The sequence below is a fragment of the Lactuca virosa genome, chromosome 1 (genome assembly GCF_052849685.1).
Source record: "Lactuca virosa cultivar CGN04683 chromosome 1, Lactuca_virosa_CGN04683_v6, whole genome shotgun sequence".
Lineage (NCBI taxonomy): Eukaryota > Viridiplantae > Streptophyta > Magnoliopsida > Asterales > Asteraceae > Lactuca > Lactuca virosa.
In genome coordinates this window covers 18,884,577-18,908,115 of record NC_136426.1, presented here as the reverse complement: position 1 = coordinate 18,908,115, position 23,539 = coordinate 18,884,577, and the positions used below count along the sequence as shown (strand labels likewise).

General features: G+C 38.8%; 1 protein-coding gene across 1 annotated transcript; it reads left to right on the top strand.

Moving 5' to 3' along the window:
* Positions 1-241: 241 nt before the first annotated feature.
* Positions 242-4,181, top strand: LOC145133583 (protein kinase STUNTED-like). Its single transcript, XM_079068512.1, has 10 exons — positions 242-573; positions 669-766; positions 883-1,135; positions 1,223-1,915; positions 2,024-2,272; positions 2,503-2,663; positions 2,752-2,831; positions 2,994-3,141; positions 3,242-3,388; positions 3,676-4,181. The coding sequence occupies exons 1-10, from the start codon at positions 321-323 to the stop codon at positions 3,943-3,945; spliced, it is 2,352 nt and encodes a 783-aa protein (XP_078924638.1). The 5' UTR covers positions 242-320; the 3' UTR covers positions 3,946-4,181.
* Positions 4,182-23,539: the final 19,358 nt, after the last annotated feature.

Below are 23,539 nucleotides of genomic sequence, written 5' to 3'. Positions count from 1 at the left end.
GAAAGATAAATAAAATATATTGTTATTATTCATTAGAACAGTTTTACAATAATGATTTTATCTATTAGTCTTTTATTATTAAAAACTAGGAAGCAACATCATATCAAAAACATTTTTTGCGTTTTTATTTTTGCGGCAGAACTTTTTAGATATTTTAATTTGTACCCTTCATTAAAAAGTAAATAATGGACACTGGGGTGGAACCCACAAGCTGCAGGTTAAAGCCCTCTTCATCCCCTCCAAGCGACCCCCAAATAAACCACACATCTGCTGATAAATCTCTCTCTCTCTACAATTTTTAATCCCAACATGACCACCCAATGTTTGTCACGAGAATTACTAGTAAAATTACCTCGAAATCTGTAGAGAATATTTGCAACAGTAAGATTCCTATGAAGATGACTCAGTCAGAGCTCACCGGAGAGTACAATGACCAGAATGTTGCCGGAGGTCGAACGATAGTCGTCGGAGTGAAATTAGATTCAGAAAGCAGAGAGTTACTCACTTGGGCTTTGGTGAAAGCAGCTCATCCTGGTGATCGTGTTATTGCTCTTCATGTTCTAACCGACAATGGTATGAGCATCGTTTATGATTATTTTGTAGAAAACAATAATGGGCTTTGTTATATTCTAGGGTTTATGATGAAATTGGGTTTTTCTCTTGTGCAGAAATTGTGGATCGTAATGGGAAATCTGCACTGCTATCTCTTGTGAAAGCTTTTGACTCCATTCTCGCTGTTTACGAAGGATTTTGTAACCTCAAACAGGTAAATTATTGATCTTTCATGTGCGCTCTTTCGATTTTCGTAAATATTCTGTGGGTTTAATTAAGCTTATTGGATGGAATAATGACGGAATTCAATTATGCTTCGAAAATGTGCAGGTGGATCTTAAGCTAAAGATCTGCAGAGGTACTTCAATTCGAAAAATCCTTGTACGAGAAGCGAAATCTTACGGCGCCAATGAGGTTATAGTTGGAACTGCAAGAACTCATCATGCGATTAAATCGTCATCTTCTGTAGCAAAATACTGTGCTAGAAAACTGTCAAAGAACTGTGCAATTATTGCGGTTAATAATGGCAAAATAGTGTTCCACAGGGACTCTCCTTCATCACCGTCTAATGTCGGTGCAAAAGGTGAATTGAATACGCAAATACTATTTCTGGCAAATTTTGAAGAACAATAAAAAACTGGTTTTAATTTTTGGGTATTTAATTTTTCAGAGAATTCAGATCATCATAAAAAACGATTGTTGGGTGTGATTCATAGATCACGTAGTTTGAATCCCAAATTACTGCATAACGGAGACGAGGAAATTAAATGCAATCAAATTGATTGCAAGAAATCCGATTTAGCTTTAGTAAAAACCGAATCAGATCGCCTGAAAAACGGTTTCAAATATAATTGTTCAATTTGTTCACCGGATTCAGTTCTTCCAAACACTGCTTGTGTTCTTGAAGAGACTAGCGATGATGACAATTTCATGGCTTTAGTACCCATACAGAACCTTCAATCTTCATCAAATTCAACCCACAATTTACCCGATCGGAGACCCGGTTGGCCGCTACTTCGTCGAGCCATTTCCTCAAATCGGCTTTCCTCGGATCGATCACCTGCTCGACAGATCTCTGTGGTTCAGTGGGCCATGAGGCTGCCTTCTAGAAACTTGTTACAGATTACAAATTCGGATTTGAGTGATAGTGTAGTTGATAACAAAAAAGATCGATCTTTAGATGGTGAAAATGGAGCTCTTGTTCTTGTTAATGGTGATGGGATTCAATCTGATTCATGTTCTTCGAAGAGGGATTCAGTAAGTTTACCTGAAGAACTCGAGGGTCTTCATGAAAAATACTCGAGTAGTTGTAGATTGTTTAAATATCAAGAACTTGTAGCAGCAACAATGAACTTCAAGCCCGGTTTGTTCCTTTTACTGTTTCCATCATATGTTTATTTTAACTTTTTTATACTTATATTATATGAATTTGTATTATTCTGTTAAATAACGATTTGGTTAAAATTTTCAGAGAATATTATTGGTAAAGGAGGGAACAGTCAAGTGTATAGAGGTTGTCTTGCTGATGGCAGGGAACTTGCTGTTAAAATCTTGAAGACATCTGAAGATGTGTTGAAGGAATTCGTGTTAGAAATCGAGATTATTACTGCTTTACATCATGAAAACATAATTTCCCTTTTTGGGTTTTGTTTTGAAGACACCAAACTCCTTTTGGTTTATGATCTTCTGTCAAGAGGAAGCCTTGAAGATAATTTGCACGGTATGCAAGTTTTTATGTTATTATGTTGATCTATTTTGACCATTTTGCCCCAGGGGCGTAGCACTGTTTGTTCTAGAGTAGTATCTTTGTGTATGTGCTTTACATCTCACATGATGTTTTGGGTTACTGTAGCGTGGGTCAGCTTAGGGTAACCTTTTTTATTTTTAGACACATGTTGATTTTGTTTTTTTCTGTGTTACTTTTTCTGATGTGATTCTCTGTTAAATCAGGACATAAGAAGGGTAAAGGATTCGGATGGAATGAAAGATACAAGGTTGCTGTGGGGGTAGCTGAGGCGCTTGTTTATCTACACAGTAAAAGTGAAAAACCCGTTATACATAGAGATGTTAAATCATCAAATATCTTATTGTCTGATGATTTTGAGCCACAGGTGTTGTTTTCACACATTTACTACATCGACTCTTTATTTATATATTTATTTATTGTTAACTTGATTATTCCTGTTTGCTTATTTTCAGCTCTCTGATTTCGGACTTGCTAAATGGGCTACACCCACTGGATTGCATATAACTTGTACCGATGTTGCCGGCACATTTGGGTTGGTATCTTGACTTCAGTTTTTTTTGTTCAAACTTTGAGTAAAAAGACAGATAAATTGTTGTCCGGATAAATGATGTTTAAAAAATATTTGAGAAAATGACGAAACAGTTAAACATGTCCAAATAACTAGTGATTGTGAATATATGATATTATGATGCAGTTATTTGGCTCCGGAGTACTTTATGCATGGAAAAGTTACCGAAAAAATCGATGTCTACGCGTTTGGTGTTGTGCTTCTTGAGCTTCTTACAGGAAGGAAACCAATAAGCAGTGCATATCCAAAAGGCGAAGAGAGTTTGGTTATGTGGGTATGTCCACTTGACCACTTGTCACTCAAAAACACATGTTGGTTTGGATTTTGTTTTTATCAAGACACTAAAAGAGACGTACATATCTATGAATATCCAGGCAAAACCGATTCTGAATAGTGGGAAATTTGCTCGGTTGTTGGACCCAAGCTTAGGCGAATACGATGCTGATCAGATGGAAAGGATGGCTCTCGCTTCTACCCTCTGTATTAGACGCGCACCACGTGCTCGACCAAACATGAGCACTGTAATCCCCTTTTCCTTTTTCTTTTTCTTTATCTCATGTTTAAATAGATGACGTGTAAGAAATATTTGAGAAAATGACAGCGTACTTGGGGAAATGGAAGGTAAAAGTAAATCGGGGTAAATTTGTAAACAGTTAGGACTTAATGGGGAAAGTCTGATTGTTACTTTATGCCTAGTTTGTTATGTTGGACATGTCATGACATAACATGTTGTAATTGTAGTTGTACTGGATTTGGCATGAGTTAGGTCTAATGGGACAAATAAATTGATGTTTTGTCCAACTTTTAGGTTGTGAAACTACTTGAAGGTGATGTGGAGGTGACAAAGTGGGCCCGTCTAGAAGTTGATTCAACTGGAGGGTCGGACGCAAGACTGCATATCACCAACATACCAGAAGAAGAAGATGAAGAGTTTTCACAGTCAAATCTAAGGTCACATCTTAACCTTGCATTACTTGATATTGAAGATTCGTCTCTTTCGATGAGCAGCATTGAAGAAAGCATCTCGATAGAGGAATACCTTCGAGGGAGGTGGAGCCGATCATCGAGCTTTGACTAACCGGAAACCGGTGTGTGTGTTTGTGTAAATAGGGGGTTTTGAGCCATTGGATTGTTGATGGATGGATGAGAGGTTGTTTGGTTGTGTGTTGTTACCCTCCTCCTCCTTGTTACATCTAAATTTGAAATCAAGAACTGAACATCAATCACAGTGAGCTGTTTTTCTTTTTGTTTTTGTTTTGGGTGATTAAGTGTGACTAGACATGATTCTTAGCTAATAAAATCTTAATTCTGATTTTTATGCTTCTAATTTTTTTTTTCAAATATTTAAGCAATCGGTACATTGATATAGAGGTGCACATGGACCGGGTCCAAAAAAAAAGTTTTTATTTTTATTTTTATTTTTTTATTTATTTTATTTTTAATGAAGAACCAATGAACTAACCAAAGTGAATAGCAAAATTGCAAAAATGTTATAGTAAGATAAAATTGCAAAAATGGTACATGTGGTTGTTAAAATTATATGGTTTTGATTCAAAAATATTTGGTGATGCATCAATAGTCTAATTTTAGATATCTTATGTATTTTTGGTCAAAAAACGTTAACTTTAAATAGTTTGGCTGTTAACTTTTTTTTATTGACCATTTTATCCTTATGGACTATTTCTGCAATCAAACTACAAAGACCATTTTCGCATCTCTTTTTTTTTTTTTTTTATTCAATTCTTAAAATATTATTTTTTTAATTTATTTTTATTGGATTATTATATATTAATAAGTATTATATTTAATATATAATATTTATATATTAATAAATATTATTTTATTGAATTATTAATTTCATTTAATTAATTCTTTTTTGGCTGTAGATAAGATAAATAAAGATGTTTTTAAATAGATTCGATTTTGACTTCAAAAATAATGGATTCCAAATAAGTACAATGAATATCTAGTTATTATTTACTGATTCTTAATTTGATTTGTTTACATGATCACTTCACAAATACTAATGAATATAGTTCACAAATACTAATGAATATAAAGACTCTTAATTTCATTGCCATGCCATTAGTTATCTATAAATTCATTGTTCGGTTCGTATGTAATACCTAGTTCCATGTATATATACTTCTTTTGTTGTCATTGTTAGTGGACCTTTCTCGTATTGTATTTTGTATTAGTATAGTCCACATGTATTGTATGGCCAAAGGCCCATTCTGTCTAATTATGTATCTATACGGCATAATGAATGAGAAGGGTTTTCAATGGGAAAATTACTCTGTTACATGGTATCAGACTAAAACACAGAATCCCTAGCCGATCCTGTTGCCTCTTCTCTTCATCACCTCAATCATTCTTCTCATTCTCTTCACTATGTCGGGTGATTCTCATATACCTTCTTCTACCATTAATATCAAGAACGCTGTCCCTCTTGTATTAGATCTTGATCGTATGAATTATGATCTCTGGCGTGAATTATTTGAAACCCATTGTACTGGGTTTGGTGTTGATGACCATCTCCAGCCACCTGTTCAGAGACCTGCAACCTCTGAACCCAAAGACAAAGATCTGCCCGTCGATCAAAAAGAATGGAAAAAAATAGACTCCATCGTTAAATCTTGGATTTACAGCACCGTCTCTCAATCCCTCCTTCAGATGATTCTGAAAGGAAAAGCCACCACCCATGGTCTGTGGGTTGCCTTGGAGGACCTGTTTCGCACCAACAAAGACCAAAAAGCTATGCAGCTTGAAGATCAACTTCGAAACATTACTATGGGTGATTTATCGGTGAATGATTACTGCACTAAAATTAAGGGAATCTCAGATATGCTAGAGAACCTTGGATCACCTGTACCAGAAAGAAATCTCGTCTCATACACCCTCAGTGGCCTTACTAAAAAATTCAAGACTATTGCCACCCAAATTCGCTACTCTGACAACAATTCTGACTTTATGAAGGCTCGATCTATCCTCGTTATGGAGGAACAGCAGCTTGAACTTGATCAAGCTCGTCACATTACCCCATCCCATTCAGACAACTCCTCTTCCCCAACAGTTCTTCTCACTAATGGGTCTCCATCCAACAACAACAATCGAGCTCCCTCTAACAGTAATTCTCGTGGGGGTAGAGGCGGACGCACAGGTCGTGGTAACAGAGGTTGCTCGTTTGGTGGGCGCTTCCCTGGAGGTCGCTCGTTCAGTGGCCTACAACGCCAATCCTTTCCAAATAATACCCAAGCTGCGTGAGCTTTTGGCTGGTATCCCACAAATCAAGTCCATTCGTCTGCCACTGGGCTGTTGCCAAGCCCACCGCTGCCTGGTCAACTTGGTCCTTCTCCCATTTCAGTTAATGGACCGCCACCATCATCAGCCCATCCTAATCATCATTTTTTCTTTGGCCCGCCCAATGCACCTGGTCCTTCTGCTCAGGCCTATGTCCAGCCTCCACAGCCCCATTAGCCTACTGCACTCCCGGAGATGTTCAATGCTATGTCGTTAGGTGTTCCCGCCAATGATGGGTGGTATATGGATACCGGTGCAACATCACATTTACACGCCAATCAAGGTATACTCAAAACTCTTTTAAATAATTGCTCTAATTTTTCTTCATCTGTTTTGGTAGGTGATGGATCCTCTATACCCGTAAGTAAGATCGGTCACTCTTTTCTTCCTCATCCTTATCGTCCTCTCATTTTACGCAATATCTTAATCACTCCTCAAATCATTAAGAATCTAATCTCTGTCCGTCGTTTTACTTGCGATAATATTGTTGCTATTGAATTTGACCCGTATGGTTTCACTTTGAAGGATCTCCAAACCAACCGAATTCTCATGCGATGTGATAGCACTGGTGATCTCTATCCTGTCACCACTCCGTCTCCTCAAGGTTTATTGTCCGTTGCTCCGTTCATTTGGTATTTACGTCTTGGGCATCCCGGTCGTCATGTGTTCAAGACTTTAGTTGATAATCATTCTATTTTATGTTCAAACAATAATAAAATTACCAGTGTATGTCACTCCTGTCAAATGGGTAAACATGTCCGATTACCTTTTAGTTTGTCTAATTCTGTTTCGGTTTCACCTTTTGATCTTGTTCATTCTGATGTGTGGACGTCACCGGTCACGAGTATTAGTGGCATTAAATACTATGTTATTTTTCTTGATAATTTTTCGCATTTTTTGTGGGTCTATCAATTACGTGCTAAATCTAATGTGTTTATCAAATTTGTTCACTTTCGTGCTCTTGTTCGAAATCAATTTAAAACAGACATCAAAGCTTTACAATGTGATAACGGTGGCGAATATAATAACAAACAGTTTCACACTCTTTGTGCCACCAACGGTATACAAATGCGTTTTTCATGCCCTCACACATCTCAACAAAATGGTAAATCTGAACGTATGCTACGGTCCATAAATAGCATCGTTCGTACTCTCCTATTTCATGCTCGTCTTCCACCCGGCTATTGGGTTGAAGCTCTCCAAATGGCCGAACACCTCCTTAATATTCTTCCATCCTCTACAATCAACGATACTCCCTTCCATAAACTTTATCGTGTCAAACCCACATATAATCATCTTCGAGTCTTCGGTTGTTTATGTTTTCCAAACATTATTGCTCCCAACAAATTGTCCCCCCGTTCTACACCGTGTGTGTTTCTTGGTTATCCTACCAATCATCGAGGGTATCGTTGCCTCAACCTCGACACTCAGAAAATTATTATATCTCGTCACGTGATTTTTGATGAGACGACATTTCCCTATGGCTCCATGACACCTGATCAAGCGCCCTCATATTCCTTCCTTGAACAATTTGATGTCCCGTCTAACTTCTGTACCACATCACCAACTTCTATTTCTGATAACCGTGACACTCATGAGCCCATCTCCGAAGAACAGCTCACATCGAGTTATTCTTCACCCGCCTCACCTTCCTCGGCCCAAACTGATACGGCCCAACCTGCCTCGGCCTCATCTCCCTCGACTTCCTTTCCTCACGTTCCCTCTTCCGCCCCTGTTTATGATTTGGGCCAATCCAGTTCTGATGAGCCCACAGTCATTCATGACACGCCTCATGCTTCTCCACCTACTGTGGATCAGCCTGGTGTCGACGCACCTAGTGTGGAGGCACCCATTTTCGAATTTAATTCTCCTCCGATCTCTCGTGCTTCTTCCCGTCCTTCTCGTGTTCGTCCTCCGTCTACGTCATCTCATCCTATGGTCACTCGCAAACAACGAGGTATTACTAAACCGATTCAACGTCTCAATCTTCACGTGGATTCTTCACCAATACCTCGGTCTTACTTACAAGCATTTCAGGATCCACACTGGCTTAAGGCAATGCAAGAAGAATTTTCTGCTCTTATTTTGAACAAAACTTGGGTCCTTGTGCCTAAGCCCGCTAATGCTAATGTGATTAATTGTATTTGGCTATTTAAAAAGAAGCTTAATGCGGATGGCTCTTTGTCTCGGTATAAAGCTCGTCTGGTTGCTAATGGACGTGCTCAGCGGCCCGGAATTGATTGTGATGAGACTTTTAGTCCGGTTGTTAAACCGACATCGATTCGTACTGTAATTTTCCCATTGAAAACCCTTCTCATTCGTACTGTAATTTTCCCGACACGCCTCAAGTTCAAAATAAATGGATTTTATTGACCACGACGTGGGATTATTAGTACCACGACGTGGCGATACCCGAAGGAAACGCGCAGCTTAAGTGTGTGCCACATCGTGACAATATATTGGCCATGACGTGACAACCATTTTGTGCTGAGCCCTAATTCCGGGGTTTATGCCCATATTTAAGGGAAGTGAGGGCTAGTGTTTGCACACCCTCATCCTCCATTACCTCCCTTTCACCCTCAAAGAAACCCTAGCCACCATTGTTGAGTTTTTAAGGTTTTGTGGTGTTTTTGGAGAGAAGAAGAAGAAGAAGCCATCCATTGTGTGTAGATGCAGAAAGCAAGTTCCTCCAACAATATCCTAGCTCATTTTCTAGAACCTTGTGAGTCTTCAAGATCCAACCTTTATGCTTCATGTTTCTAGATCTAGGTTTTTTTTGCCTTATTCATCATGTTTAAGTTGGTTAGTGTGGTTGGAATCCATAATGTTGGCAAATTTATGGATCATTGAGGTCCTTTTGTGGTTATATGTCCTAGATATAAAGAATAATTGAGTTTTGAATTCTTGCATGAGGTTTTGACCTCATTTTCTTCCATTTTGACCTATTTGGAGTTCAAGATATGCATTGGACATGCATGTCTATAAAGCACCGATTTTTATGTCTAATTGGAAGAGAAAAAGCCTTCTGGAAAGTATAAATGAGTAGTTTGAAGGATTAAGAGCATAATGAATTAAGCTGGCCAAGACAGATCCCACGACGTGGAGATGTAGCCTCCACGACGTGGCGTTAGGAGATTCTGTGACTATTTTATCCTAAGGCCATCATGACGTGGCTGAAGCTTGGCCACGGCATGGCGGCCGGCTGTGAGATTTTTGATTGTTGACCGTTGACTTTTTGACCACGTTTGACTTTAGTTCAATCTGAGGATTTTGGGTTGTAGTTTAAGAATTGGTCCCTGATTGTTGTATAGGTGACCGTTGGTATCCGTTCTGGACTGTGAGAACAATGTTGTTATCTGCTAGACTGCAATGTGAGTTTTCTCACTATACTTTGTACTGCAGTATGTATCCTTGTGAGTAGGATGTTGGTATGTTGTAGTAATCTGTTTGATTGGTATATCTGTTATGATTACCTGTATTGTTGGCTATTGTCTGTTTGTTTGTTTATGTGCATATGTCGAAATGTTGTGGTTGGGTTGAGGTGGACCTGCTTTGTGCTATAGGCTAAGATACCCGGGTGGTCCGGTGTACTGTAGGCCTTGCGAGACAGTCCAGTCAAACTCTAGGTCCAATGGAGCAGTCCAACTATTGTAGGCCTTGTGAGGCAGTCCAATAGATTGTAGGCTCAGTAGAGCGGTCCAGACATCCTATAGGCCTCACGAAGTGGTCCAGACAGACTGGAAGGCTCATGTATGCATGCATTGTATGTGTATTGATGTGTAGGGTATTTTGGGGATACTCACTAAGCTTTGGCTTACAATTATGGATTTAAATGTTTCAAGTACTTCAAATGATAGGGACAAGGCGAAGGCATGATCATACACATCCTCCTGCTGTTTTATGTTTTTGAGAGATAATATTGATACTCTGATTTTCATGATGTTGTTAAAAAAATGATTGATTACCTTATGGATTTATAAGATTTTTTGAAAAACGAAAAAAAAAATTATCATTATTTTTGGGACGTTACATCGTATTGAGCAAGATTTGATTTTTATTAATCTAATCGTCATTAGAAATTAACTCACACATAGAATGGTCATCTGATACGTGTACACATATTAAAGTTCATAACTTTATTAACCTAACCCTTGGTTATGATTAAACTCTAGTCATAATTATGATTCAAATCAACAAAGTCAGAATGGTCATCTAAACTCTTTTAATTCAAAAATGTGAAATAAAGTAACGAACTTTAACACATATGGATCGTCAATCAAACTTGACAAAATAAATAAAATAAAACTAAATACTCAGTTAATGGAATCACACCAAGTCATAGGGTTACATCTACTCTAGTGAAAACATAAGGGTTTTAGCCGATGATTAGTAAACTAAAACAGAAAACATCATCGAAAGATTGCGAGACACGATCATCAAGCAAACCCGAAGTGAAATCTCGATGCTTTTAGCGCTTGAATCTACAAATCCTTTCTCTATTTAGCCCTCAAGCTTCGAAATCGACCCTAAAGGATTTCTGGAAGTCAAAAACGACTTATAAGTTGTTGCCTAAGGCTGCCAATGGTTGCACACCGAATATGGTTGAAAATCTCGGTTATTTATAGAAAACAGTGGGCCGTGATGTGATTGTCGGGTCTCCGTATTGTACTCAAACTTGCAATCTGGAAAAATTCAGGTTTTCGATTTTTCTAAAGGGACACGACGCGCGTTTTGGCAGTTTTCGATTATTCATTGTTTTTCATACTTTTCATCTTCATTCTCTTCCTTTTGCATCTTAGCTACGATTTTATCTATAGTTATCCATTTCAAAACATATTAAGTATCGTTTATATTTAAATATAACATTTTAGATTAATGTATTAAGATAATGGCCTAAAATATATAATTAAATAATGCCATATCAGAACCCATCAAACACCGCCACTATCACATAGTCCGATAAAAAAGAAATTAAAAAGCCCTAACTTTTTTTACACACAAAATTATAAAAAGAATTAACCATTTATCCCATAAAAAAAATATGTAAATGAAATTAATAATCCAATAAAATAATATTTATTAGGGAAAATACCAAAAAACTCCAAAGTTTTACACACGAAGTTGGAAAAAGCCCTAACTTTCTTTTGGTTGGTAAAAACCACAGTTTTTACAAAAGCTTTCTGTTTTAACCATTTATCCAGTCATCCTTATTTTTTTTAAATGGAAGGTTTTCTGAAAACTTATGGTTTTTATCAAAACAAAAAGTCAGGGCTTTTCCCAACAAAACATGTAACTTTTTTTTTTGTAGAAAATACCAAAAAAGTCCTAAATTTTACACGCTTTATTGGCAAAAGCCCTAACCTTTTGTTTTGGTGAAAACCATAAGTTTTCAGAAAACCTTTCATTTTTTAAAATGAAAGGTGATCTGAAAACTCGGGATGGAATACCCCAGGTTGGAATGCCAATATACAAAGGGTCCAATCAGCCATCGGGATGGAATACCCAGGGTTTGTTGGCCTACCGCCTCAACCCTACCGCTCTTCCTGAGCCTCCGTGCCTACGACTTACAGCCGACAAGCACCGTGTATCTTGGCCTGCAACACAAAGCAGGATCGCCTCCACCACTACCATATATCGACATATAAACAAACAAGGATCAAGTAGGCACATAATACATGCAAACATCAAACATACAACTCACTACCTCCTACAAGTCCTCTCACAGCATACAGTCCTGTTACCAACCATCCTCCATGAAGTGCGTAACCATAAGTAACCAGAGGTGAGATAGCCACCCAAACAGATAGTCCTACTCTAGAGTCACAACCAAACAAGGAACATGCAAGAAAGTTGACATCAAGAGTTCTCAGGCTCTCCTACGTGACATACTCGATACCAGGATACATATCTAACAGATCACTACAACATAATAGCACACTCGATACCAGGATACAGATTTAACAGATCACTACAACATAACAACATACTCGATACCAGGATATAGATCTAACAGATGACTACAACATAACAACATACCAAGTATCAAAATCCAAGAAGTGCATGACTGCATATATTCAGAGGTGAGATAGCCACCCGGACAGGTAGTCCTACTCTAGAACCACAACCAAAAAAGGAACAGGTAAGAGAGCCTAGACCAAGAGTCCTCAGTCTATCCTACATGACTAGATCCAGTCCCTAAGGCAACCTTCTACTAACAGATAACCAAAACTAGTGGGCCGACATTGGTGCCTTCGACCCATGGTACAATCAGGCGAAACTCACCTGAAATGAAGAAACCCGAGAACACCATGATACGCTCCCTGCTACTCTGCTTGCTCCCGCAGATCCACTAACATCAGAACCAATAAAATCTTAATCACCAATAAAAAACCCTTAAGTTTGACCTAAAGTCAAACTTGGTCAACCTTGGTGAAAGTCAAAATCAAGAAAAGTCAACCCAGACTGAGTACGCCCCGCGTACTCGGCTCGTATGTCCCGCATACTTGCGATACAGATCGGGCTCCCCCTAGGCGTACGCCCGACGTGCTACAGTTACGCCCAACGTACACAATGGATTAACAACTTCATTTTGAGGGTTTAATTCCTAGAGTCACCACGTCTAACTTTCAGTCTTAGCCCCAAATGGCATCCCAAACCATAAAGTTTCCAACTTTATGGTTCTACATGTCTAGATCAAGCCCAACAACAAAACCCTAACTTGTATTAACCACTAAAGCTCTTAATGGCTTGCATGAAGGAATCTTAGGGGCCAAGATCATATTTTTATGGCTCAAGACATGGAAATACGTCCAAAAGGACAACTCAACCGCTCTATAACATGTCATGCATAAGAAGGACATATTTGGGGACAAAAGCTCATATTTTCAACATCCTAGCTAGATTTAGCAACTTATTAATCAAGGTGGAAACTTTTTACATCCTGGAGATGGAGAAGGATGCAAAACTTCCAGATCCAAGCTTGCTTCTAGCTTCTAAGGTTCACCACCACCTTCTTCCTCATTTGGAACACGCAAAACCCACTCAAAGGTCTTCAAAATGGATTAAAAGGGGCTAGGGTTTGCTAAGGAACGTCTCAAATGATGGAGGATGGAAATGTGGTGAAGAAATGGAACTTAAGGATCAATAAATAGGGTCCAAACCCTCAAGATTAGGGTTTTTGGTCCAGACAGAGTACGCCCAACGTACTCTGGGAGTATGCCCAACGTAATCAAAACGACATCGTTCCAATGAAAGGCCTTACGCCCCGTGTACCACGCTGGTATGCCCATCGTACTCTGATTTGCCCAAAATTACAATAATGCCACTATGAGCCATTTTGCAACCAAACTCATTTCAATGGTCAAAATGTAATATTTGAAAATTGATGTATTACAATTCTCCCCCACTTAAATTAGATTTCGTCCTCGAAATCATTCCCTTCTATATTCTTTTCCTATGAAAAACCGGCCTGACCGAACTCTCTGAGTTCCGGATACATCCTTGGAATCACCTTTGCACCGCCAACAACTACCATATTGTTGTCTAAACTCAACATTTGTCGGGAACACCACCCCTCGCGACGAACGAACTCTGGATTCTTGCTCTTATCTATAAAAATATCCAGCCATTGCGATTGAATTGAACGATTATACACTTACAAATACAACCTCTGCTAACCGCATGGTTCCAACCAATTAATCACTGAGTCTTAAGATTCCTTCCGATGCACTGCCAACGCCTTCATGCTGTAACATCGTAAATTCCAAAACAATTTTTCACTTTTAAAAATATAATTTCATTCGTAAATATTATCAATCTCCATGTATCACATATCAAATCCATAAAATTCATCCCAAGATCACAATACATAAAAACTCCACAAGTGTGTACTGATCATGCCGGCGCCTTCCCGCGATCCTCACTGGTACCTGAAACACATAACACAAAACACTGTAAGCATAAATGCTTAGTGAGTTCCCCAAAATACCACATATAACACATATTAGCCACTCGAGGCTATAACTCTATGGGCCCACTTGCCCTAACTCTGTGGACCCTCTGGTCCTAACTCCGTGGACCTTCCGGTCCTAACTCTGTAAACTCTGGAATACACACAGCATAAATCACATAGAAATAATGCAGTGCAACACATCACATACATAGCATACAAGATACTCTGTCACATAACCCTACTTACCACTCAAGGTAAAGTATAGTGAGAAGACTCACCTCGGATAGCTCGGTAAACCTCGAACTCGGAAATACTGATCTAGCCTTCGCCTAATCACATAAAATAATTACTCTAATTAATACGATTTTCAAAGACTAGGCTAATCCCTCTCTAAGTTCTATAAGAAGGGTAAAAGACCATTCTACCCCTCCAATGGCTCACAAGTCCAAACATTGACTAAACCCTAAAAGTCAACGAAGTCAACTCTAGTCAACGGTCAAACTTTGACCAGACTCGTCGAGTGCATCCGGGCGACTCGGCGAGTCCACGCGGGTCCTCTGAATCCTTCTAAGCCTCACTTGGCACGTCGAGTCCCTCCTCCACTCGTCGGGCTTCTCTGCAACGAATCGCGGGGCAACCCCGACTCGACTCGTCGAGTCCACTTATGAACTCGGCGAGTTGCTCCCATGACAACACTCAAATGACCTTCTGAGGTCAGATCTGCTTCTCTAAACTATAGATCTGACTTCCCCACGACCAATAACCACGTAAAGGTCGAATCTTGACTCACATGCAATGCACCCAAGGCTTCTTTTGGTGAAATAACTACTAAAATGGCCACCTAGGCTCATAACTTCAAAGGAATGGCATAAAGCAGAGTGATAGGGGATCTCTGGACCTCTTAAGGTCCAGATCTAAGAATCATTTCACCTTGGGACCTCACACACTCCAGATTCAAGCTAAATAATGCATAAAGAAACCCTAGATTCAATTAAATCATCATAAATACGAGAATAAGCACAGATTGATACCTCCAACAGCTTCCTCTGATCAAATGGAAGTAGATCCAAGCTCCCCAACCCGCCTAGCTTGTCCTTCCTCATTCCTTCTTGCTAAAACACACAAGAAATGGTGAACAATGGCCTCCTTTCTCACTCACAAGACTCACAGATGCTCTGGTACTCTCAAGGACGAAGGTAGCCGCAAATGAAGGCCATAAGTGCCTTTAAATAGGGTGCATGCCCGAGGATTTAGGGTTTCCACTTACAGCGCCTACTTGGCGAGTCTACTCTTGGACTCGTCGAGTAGTTCATTAAACTCACGTGGCTACCCCGCTTCTACTCGACGAGTTATAGCACCAACTCGTCGAGTAGATCAATGATCCTCAAAATAAATAATTCAAAATAACATACCTGAAAATCCGGATGTTACACATGCTAATCCCGCACATAGGTGCACCATCGCGATGAGAACCAACCGGACATATACCAAACTAGGCCACACTCCAATTTGGTTCCGACAACCCTGCTTAGTTATCTACTGACACTACTCAGGTTTAACCTTGATCCACTAACAAGCAACGACACTCGGGCTTACCCCTGATCCACTATCCAACAACATGCGGGCCTACCCCCGATCCACTAACCAAAGACAACACTCGGGTCTACCCCCGATCTACTATCCAACAACATCACTCGAGCCTACCCCCGATCCACTATCCAACAACGACACTTGGGCCTACAAAATTAACTAATACTACCATGTCTTTGGGTCGTGACTCGGACCTCTAAGACCCAATCAAACAAGAACATGCAAGGAAACCCTCATCACACCCCTCAACCTGATCCCTTAACACCTAGAGTTTTAATCACAAGCACGCCCTATTTATGATGCCACAACTAAAACTAATACGACTAGGAGGGAAATCCAATAGTTGGAAATGACTTTAACGCGAAACCGAAAGATCCAGAAATTACACGGAAGTATTGAACGTGGAGAAAAACTGAGAACCGAACCTTGGCACAAGGTTTTCCTGCTACGAGGTACCACCATCCTCTATTTGAGATATACTAGAGTCTAATGACTTTGAAATTATTAGATACTCAGACTATCTTGAACCCCACTACTTGATCCCAACCACGGATATCCAATTACACAGGAGAATCTGAACCCACTCAATATACATAAATCCCAATATACACATACAATTTGATGGCTAGGATAATTAATTCATTCATACAAGAAACTAAATTAACCAAGGTCAACTAGGATACTTCCATTTAATTGATCATCCGAGTTACAACTGAACTTTGAAACACAACATAAATTATAGATAACCAACATTACTACCACAATTGCTAACAAGAAGAATTGCCAGCTGAACTAAATTAACCAAGGTCAACTAGGATACTTCGGCCGTCCCATGACGACCGTCGGGCAACTGCCAAGTTAAGGATGTAGGATCCAGTACCTCACCGAAAATGATAAAAGGACAACGAGCTCTAATGTAGCCTTCCAGGCCGCAATGAAAACAAACGCGTGCACTCCGCATGCAATCTCTTCCAAAATGACCCTCCTCGCCACACCTGCGACATACACAAGGTCGAAACCTCCCTCCAACTGATCCCGAACTCTGACCGGCAGACTTGAACCGCTTCCCTGAAGGCTAGGACTGATCCGGAGCCTGACGCTGCTCCCTTGTCTGGGTCTCTATCTTAATTTTTCGCCTCCTTGTGGCATCCTGAAGCTCAGCGAGAGAACCGTAGTGCTGGATGGACATGAACTGCCGAATATATGTCTTGAGCATGCCTAAATACCGAGGTATCTGAGCTTGCTCAGAAGCAGCAAACTCAGGGTAAAACATAGCTCTCTCTGTGACATCTTGGTGATCTCCATCACCGACTCAGTCCCCTGTCTCAAATCCAAATACGCATGGGTCAGTCTCTCCCGTTCCACCAATGGGACATATCTCGAGCGGAACATCTCAGAGAACTGCTCCCATGATACTACAACTCGCTGCTCTAGGGTGTATGAACTAGTAACCAGCCTCCACCAATCCTTCGCTCCAGACCGAAGAAGGTTCAGAGCGCATTTGACCTTCTGGTCAGTTGGGCAAGTGTAAGTAGAGATACATCCTTCAACATCTGACAACCACCTCATAGCAGTGATCGGATCTTGAACCCCATCAAACACCGGGGGCTTCATATTGTCGAAGTCCCGATATTGGAAAGCTCTCCAGCGCCAAACACGGTCGCAGTGACGAACGCGGTAGCCGCAACAGCGGCAGTCTCAGAAAGTGCAATGTATCGGTCATCGAAGAACTCCATTCATCATAACGGTCTTGATAGATACAAACAACTCCGGTATCTGCTCCTGGACAATAGAAACAACCTCCTCGTGAATTATCTCCCTAACCCGGTCCTCTGTCAATCCTGGCCACCAGCTCCGGCTCCTGATCCTGACCCTTCAATAGCCGCCATACTGAAATATACCAAGAAACGATCAGATATCACAACACAATGCTCAACACACCAGGCCCTACTCCTATTAGTTACTTAGTAGCCTTGAAGTTCCTCCTGAATCTCATACGGATCCTGTGCTTTCAGTATTACGGGCGCATACTACCTTCCACACCTATCCATAGTCGATTCACAATTCATCCCAAGGTCCTAAGTCACTGCACTAGACCACTCCTAGGTGTGCTAACACCGCTTCTGCTACGAGCTACAACTAATTAACTTCCTAGGATTATCCTTGCTCTTGCATCACCGATTGCTTTTGTGCATGCTTGTTGTACACAATACGAGATCAGATAGACTATCGAATAATTGACTATGCCCTAAGTCCACAATCAAACAAGGAACATGAAGTAAGGCCAAGTCGATCATTCTAAGGCTGTTCAATCCGATCATATAAAAGTAATCAACATACATGCAACAAACTCACAATCAAGTAATATAAATCAGGCAAGCAACTTTCTATATCATAAGGCATCACATAATCAGACATTTCTATCCAACAGTTTCTAAAAAACCCTTATCCACTAGCATACTTTTTCTAATAATTCATATATCAGCAAAATCAAAACTCAGCAAACATAACAAGTACGAGTATTTTGGGAACCACTCTCCTGTTCAGGATCTGGCTGACTGTACACACCTCATCTTCTTGAAAAGGTCAAAGTTAGGTCAAGGCCTACGTTCCCGATCCCAAACCAACAATCAAACAAGAACATGACAAGAGACCGAGCCCATGTCCCTAATCCAACCCTTTTTATTATAAATTATTTTTCAAAAACATTTTGCAAAAACTCTCGGATCCTAGTTTGAGACTGGATTCACACAAGTGCCCTTCCAATTCACTCAAACCAGGGCTCTGATACCAACTTGTAACGTCCCAATTTTCACAACCAAAATTTTCCATTTTTACTAAGGTAAAACTTCCCAATTTATAAATTTATAATTAAGAAACTGTTTATTCGAAATTACATTTATTCAAAAACAGAGTATTATGATGAACGTAAATCCTCATTGCTGCAGATGAGTGTGTACAGTCCCGTCTTCGTCTTCCCATAATCACCGATGATACCTGAAATAATCAACAACTGGAAAAGCATAAAGCTTAGTGAGTTTCCCCAAAAATACTTGTTGGGTTTTAAGTACTATAACACTCCTATGGTGCACATACAACCCAAAATCTTTGGATCTAATTTTTCTCTAGTTATACATGCAATTTTCATTTTCCAAAGCATGAAGCCTAACTAGCATACAACATTGACATTTGAAACATAAAAACGAGTTAGATGATTACCTCTTTGTTGTAACTTGTAGAACTTGGCCTTTCAAGAGCTTAACACCTTAAATGTGATGCCTTAAATGGTTCAAAAACACCAAAAGAAAATGGAGGATAATGAGAGAGAGGCTAGGAACCACAAAAAAATGGCTAGGGTTTCCTTATGGAACACAAGTTCGATATTAGGGTTGAAGGGGTTACATATATAGTGTAGAATTCCAAGGGTCACTTGTAAACCCTAATTCTTACACTTAGGCTTATGATCCAACAATTGATTTGGACTAGCACTTCATGGACTATCTCATAAGATTAGTCCATCACAAATCAATCATGGACCATTAGCCCAAACCATATGTATCATTGATTTACATAATCGATCCCCGTTAATTTAATCAGTCTCTTTTGATCACTAAATTAATTCCAATTTAATTCTTGATCAATACTAATTAAATAATATGATTTCCCAATTAATATATTATACTTATAATATATTAATAAATCACAAATAACCTCTTTCTCAAATATCCATCCTATCAAATTGCTCTGATGAAGGCAACCCAAAATGGACCACGCTACTATCGGGTCAAGTACATACCAATTATAGTTATGGGCTTAGACACCTAATCCAACAGTCTCCCACTTGGATAAGTCTAATAACTATTATTGCAAGTACTACTTCAGATGCAGATTAGCAATCGTAGCTCTCAAAAAGCCGCTGTCTAACTCTGACGCGTCAATTAGATAAGGGATCAAATAGTCCCCCATTCTAGAAAATATCGTATGAACTGAGACATGGATTATAATCATTATCTCTGTCCATGTGTTGTTTCCCGATTTCCAATTTATGACGATTGACAATAGACTACATTGAACACATCAAGTTAGTCCAGGCTTGGCCAAATGCTTAGGTGTCATCACTAAATCATCGATGGGCCCACATATATCGCTTTTATCCCTCTTAGGGTAAAAGGAATGGATAAAATTCGACTCATATACTTGCTCTATTTACTCATCAAATCACACACAACAATACGTTTTATAACACCAAGTTACTGGTTCGTTTACGTATCATCAATGTGCAAACGACATGTAAACTACAACTATATGTCTCCGTTTGAAGAATATAAGATATTATCGTCTCACAATCACTCGTGATAAAATCCATGAAGTGATTCATGTGAGCGTGGGTTTAATACAATACTCAAATCTTATTACATGAGTACTCATGAACACTGCAACAAACTTGTGCCATGTCTAAGCACTTAGACAATCTACAGTCGGATTCATGACAGTCTTGCCTCATTACTTACTTCCAAAGTATGATCGACTGTGGATGTTTGAATAACCTAGTTATTCGGGAAGTAAAAACATGCGAAGTGAAACACAAGAATAATCGAATCCAATATGGTCTCAAAACTTTTGAATATAAATAAAACTTTATTATTTAATCACCATACGGATTACACATTATTCATTGTATAATGTTTCGACTAATCAACTTAATACATGAATTAAAACAATAGTTTTCCCATGCTCCAAGCATGCACACTATGTTTACTTATGGTCCTTTCTTTGTGAAATAGATTAATTTAAAACATTTCCAATGTCGCTCATTTCACAATTCCAAATCGTAAGTGTAAGAATACGAAATTCTTGCCACTATTAGAATGTGTTAGATTCTAAACTATCATGCAATTATCCTTTTGTAATGTCAATGCACCAAAGTCACAGATACTTGGACAATGATATTACAAAGTACTCCACTGGAGATTGTTACAAGACAATTCCATAGGCACGAAGTCTCACATTCAAAGTACATTCCTTTGAACATCCTTATTGCATGAAAGTTTATAACTTACACATACATTCTTAATATCCAACTCCCAGTATGGAAACATTTCCATATTTGCCATATGACAATCCATTCTTAATATAGTCCTATCTAATCATAATTATGTCAATATGGTCCATCCATTACCATACTTCCAACTGTCCATAAGCAACCAATCTTTGGCGAACCTTCGATTGTCCTTGACAGTTGTTTAACAGCTTTAGTCATTTCCGTTCTAGTCCCTTTTCCCTCTTAATGCCCTGGGCATTTTGAAAATTAAAACAAGTGAATATTATAGCATATGCAATCGATCCTATACCCGAGGCTTATGGGATACGCTTCATAATGTCTTACATAAAGACATGATACTTGACCAGTCCTTTGCTATAATATTTCCACATACATAATTTCCTTATGTTAAAACATTTCAACATAACATTCATGTATGTATATGACTAGATTCTATTAAAATCTCAATATAAACTTTTAGATTCGAAATAAAGTAGAAGTATCCTCTCCCTTACTATAGCGAAACAATTTTTTCAACCTCTGCAACTTTGCAAATTAAAACTTTGTTTCCTATTAATAGTATTGCTAACTCACAACACTTATTGTAATAATCGTGCTCCCACTAGCATAATAATTACATACTTATAAGGATAACACTTATGCTCCCACTAGCTTTGACATGTACCCAGAAATCAGCTGGACCTCTAGAAATCAATACTTATTGACTTTCTTACCAAAGTTCATATTTCTGATACAAGATGCTTCGATAAGACTTTATCTAGGCTTCTCAAACTCATAAACCTTTCCTTAGATAGCTTATATGTGTGTCTAAACTATTTCAGAACTTACAACAACAAGTCCTGAATGTTCAAACTTTTTTCCATTTCTCACAATTCGAACTATGAAGAGGGATGCCGTAATCATAATCGAATTTGAGAACGCAATTAACACAACTGCAAACTCTTTGAAATCTACTTAGTGAAAGTGTTTCCTCACAATCATTTTCATGAAGCGGAGAGAAACCTTTTCCACTTAGATTTTAATGGTGTATGTGTTCCTATCCATGTGAATTTGTCATAACCACAATCACAAGACAAGGTTTGTGACAAATCCAAACTCATATGGACCGAACTTGTTTAATCTAAATTTCTTGCCATCTGGTAGCATAAGGGTCCTACCATTGCTTCCAAGTTATTGAGCAGCTCACCCCTACATATCAATGTACTTTCCATTGATCAAAGGTATGCTTTTCCTTCTGCATTCAAATGAGAACTCATAGAACTGACATGCATGGTCAACTTAACTGGAATAGACATAGAAACAAGAATATGTCAACACGATAGGTTATAAACCTCAAGTCGTGTGCTAGTGATAACTACAGGTTTATTCTTGATTAGTTCCTGAAACTATTAAAGACAATTAAGACTCCCACTGACCTCTTGGCATATAAAATTCTTTGTCAAGGAACATTTCTTGACAAACAAATATTCAAGAGTTATTGTGGGTTCTTATCAAGAAAAACACTTCATATAATTGGTCTTGGTTGATATTTGTTTTATCCAAAACATCTCAACTACCAATTTCAAATGTGCAAGGATAGGAAACATTTCTACTCCACATTTCATGAGGTGTTGTAAACCTACTTAGAACATGTCACTCAAGGTGCAACTTGGAGTGTGACTCTAAGACTCGATTTTGGAACGAAGTATGACTCACCTTTTTTTATTTAACCATTTCAACAATTCCCGATTCCTCTTCTTAGCCATACAAATGCACCAAGGTTTCCTTAGAGGATCAATTGTGATATGGTTCCATAATCAATAAGATGATCATAAAACACAATACTAAAGTATTCTCCTTTTCCTTTCAGATTGGAGAAAACTTTTATCTTTCTGCCTAATTGATTCTTCTTATTCGTTCTGCTATACTTTGAAACTTTTCAAGGTATTATAATTATACTTTACCTTGTAAGCATAACCATATTTACTGAACCATTAGTAAATCATCACGAATAGCCTTTATCATTCTTTGTGGTGAATCTGATTAGTTCACATCAATGTGTACTAGATCCTTTTTATCTTTCACTTGACTTACATACTTATGTAAACAAGGAATTAGTCCCAATTTTCCCAAGTACCAAGATTTTCATACATCACATGATTCAAGTCATATGATTCTAAGTTTCTATCCAATTGAAACTTGGGCGATGAGAATCTTTCCTTACTTAGAAAATTTGGACACTACCACAATTGATATAGTTAAGAATCAAACCATTTTCAACATTGCTATTAATGGAAACACATATAAACAACAATTTTCACAAATGCCATTGCAAGGAAACATAAAATAAGATAAAATCAAATTTTCTTTATTTATTAAAAAGTGCGGAAAACTTGTCCTTACAATGCAATTACAAATGAAACTGTAACGCCCGGACTCTGGTACACATTTATTTACAAATTATTCTTGTTTGAAAGGCTACTCGACGAGTTGGAAGCCCCATACTCGTCGAGTAGAAGTTAGTCTTGGACGCGGGATTCAGCCACCTACTCGACGAGTCAAGAGCTCTAGACTCAGCGAGTAAGCCTGGCAGAGTGAAACCATAATTTTGGGGTTTTGCACCCTATTTAAGCATCTTAATCCCCACCCCTTGGCCTCATTTATAGCCTCCTTGTGCTAAACCCTAATCCACGAAACCCTAGAGCTTTTCTTGAGTGTGTGAGCCATTTTGAGTGATCTTTGTGCACTTTTGAAGCTTGTGGAATAAGAAGAAGATAGAAGGCTCAAGAG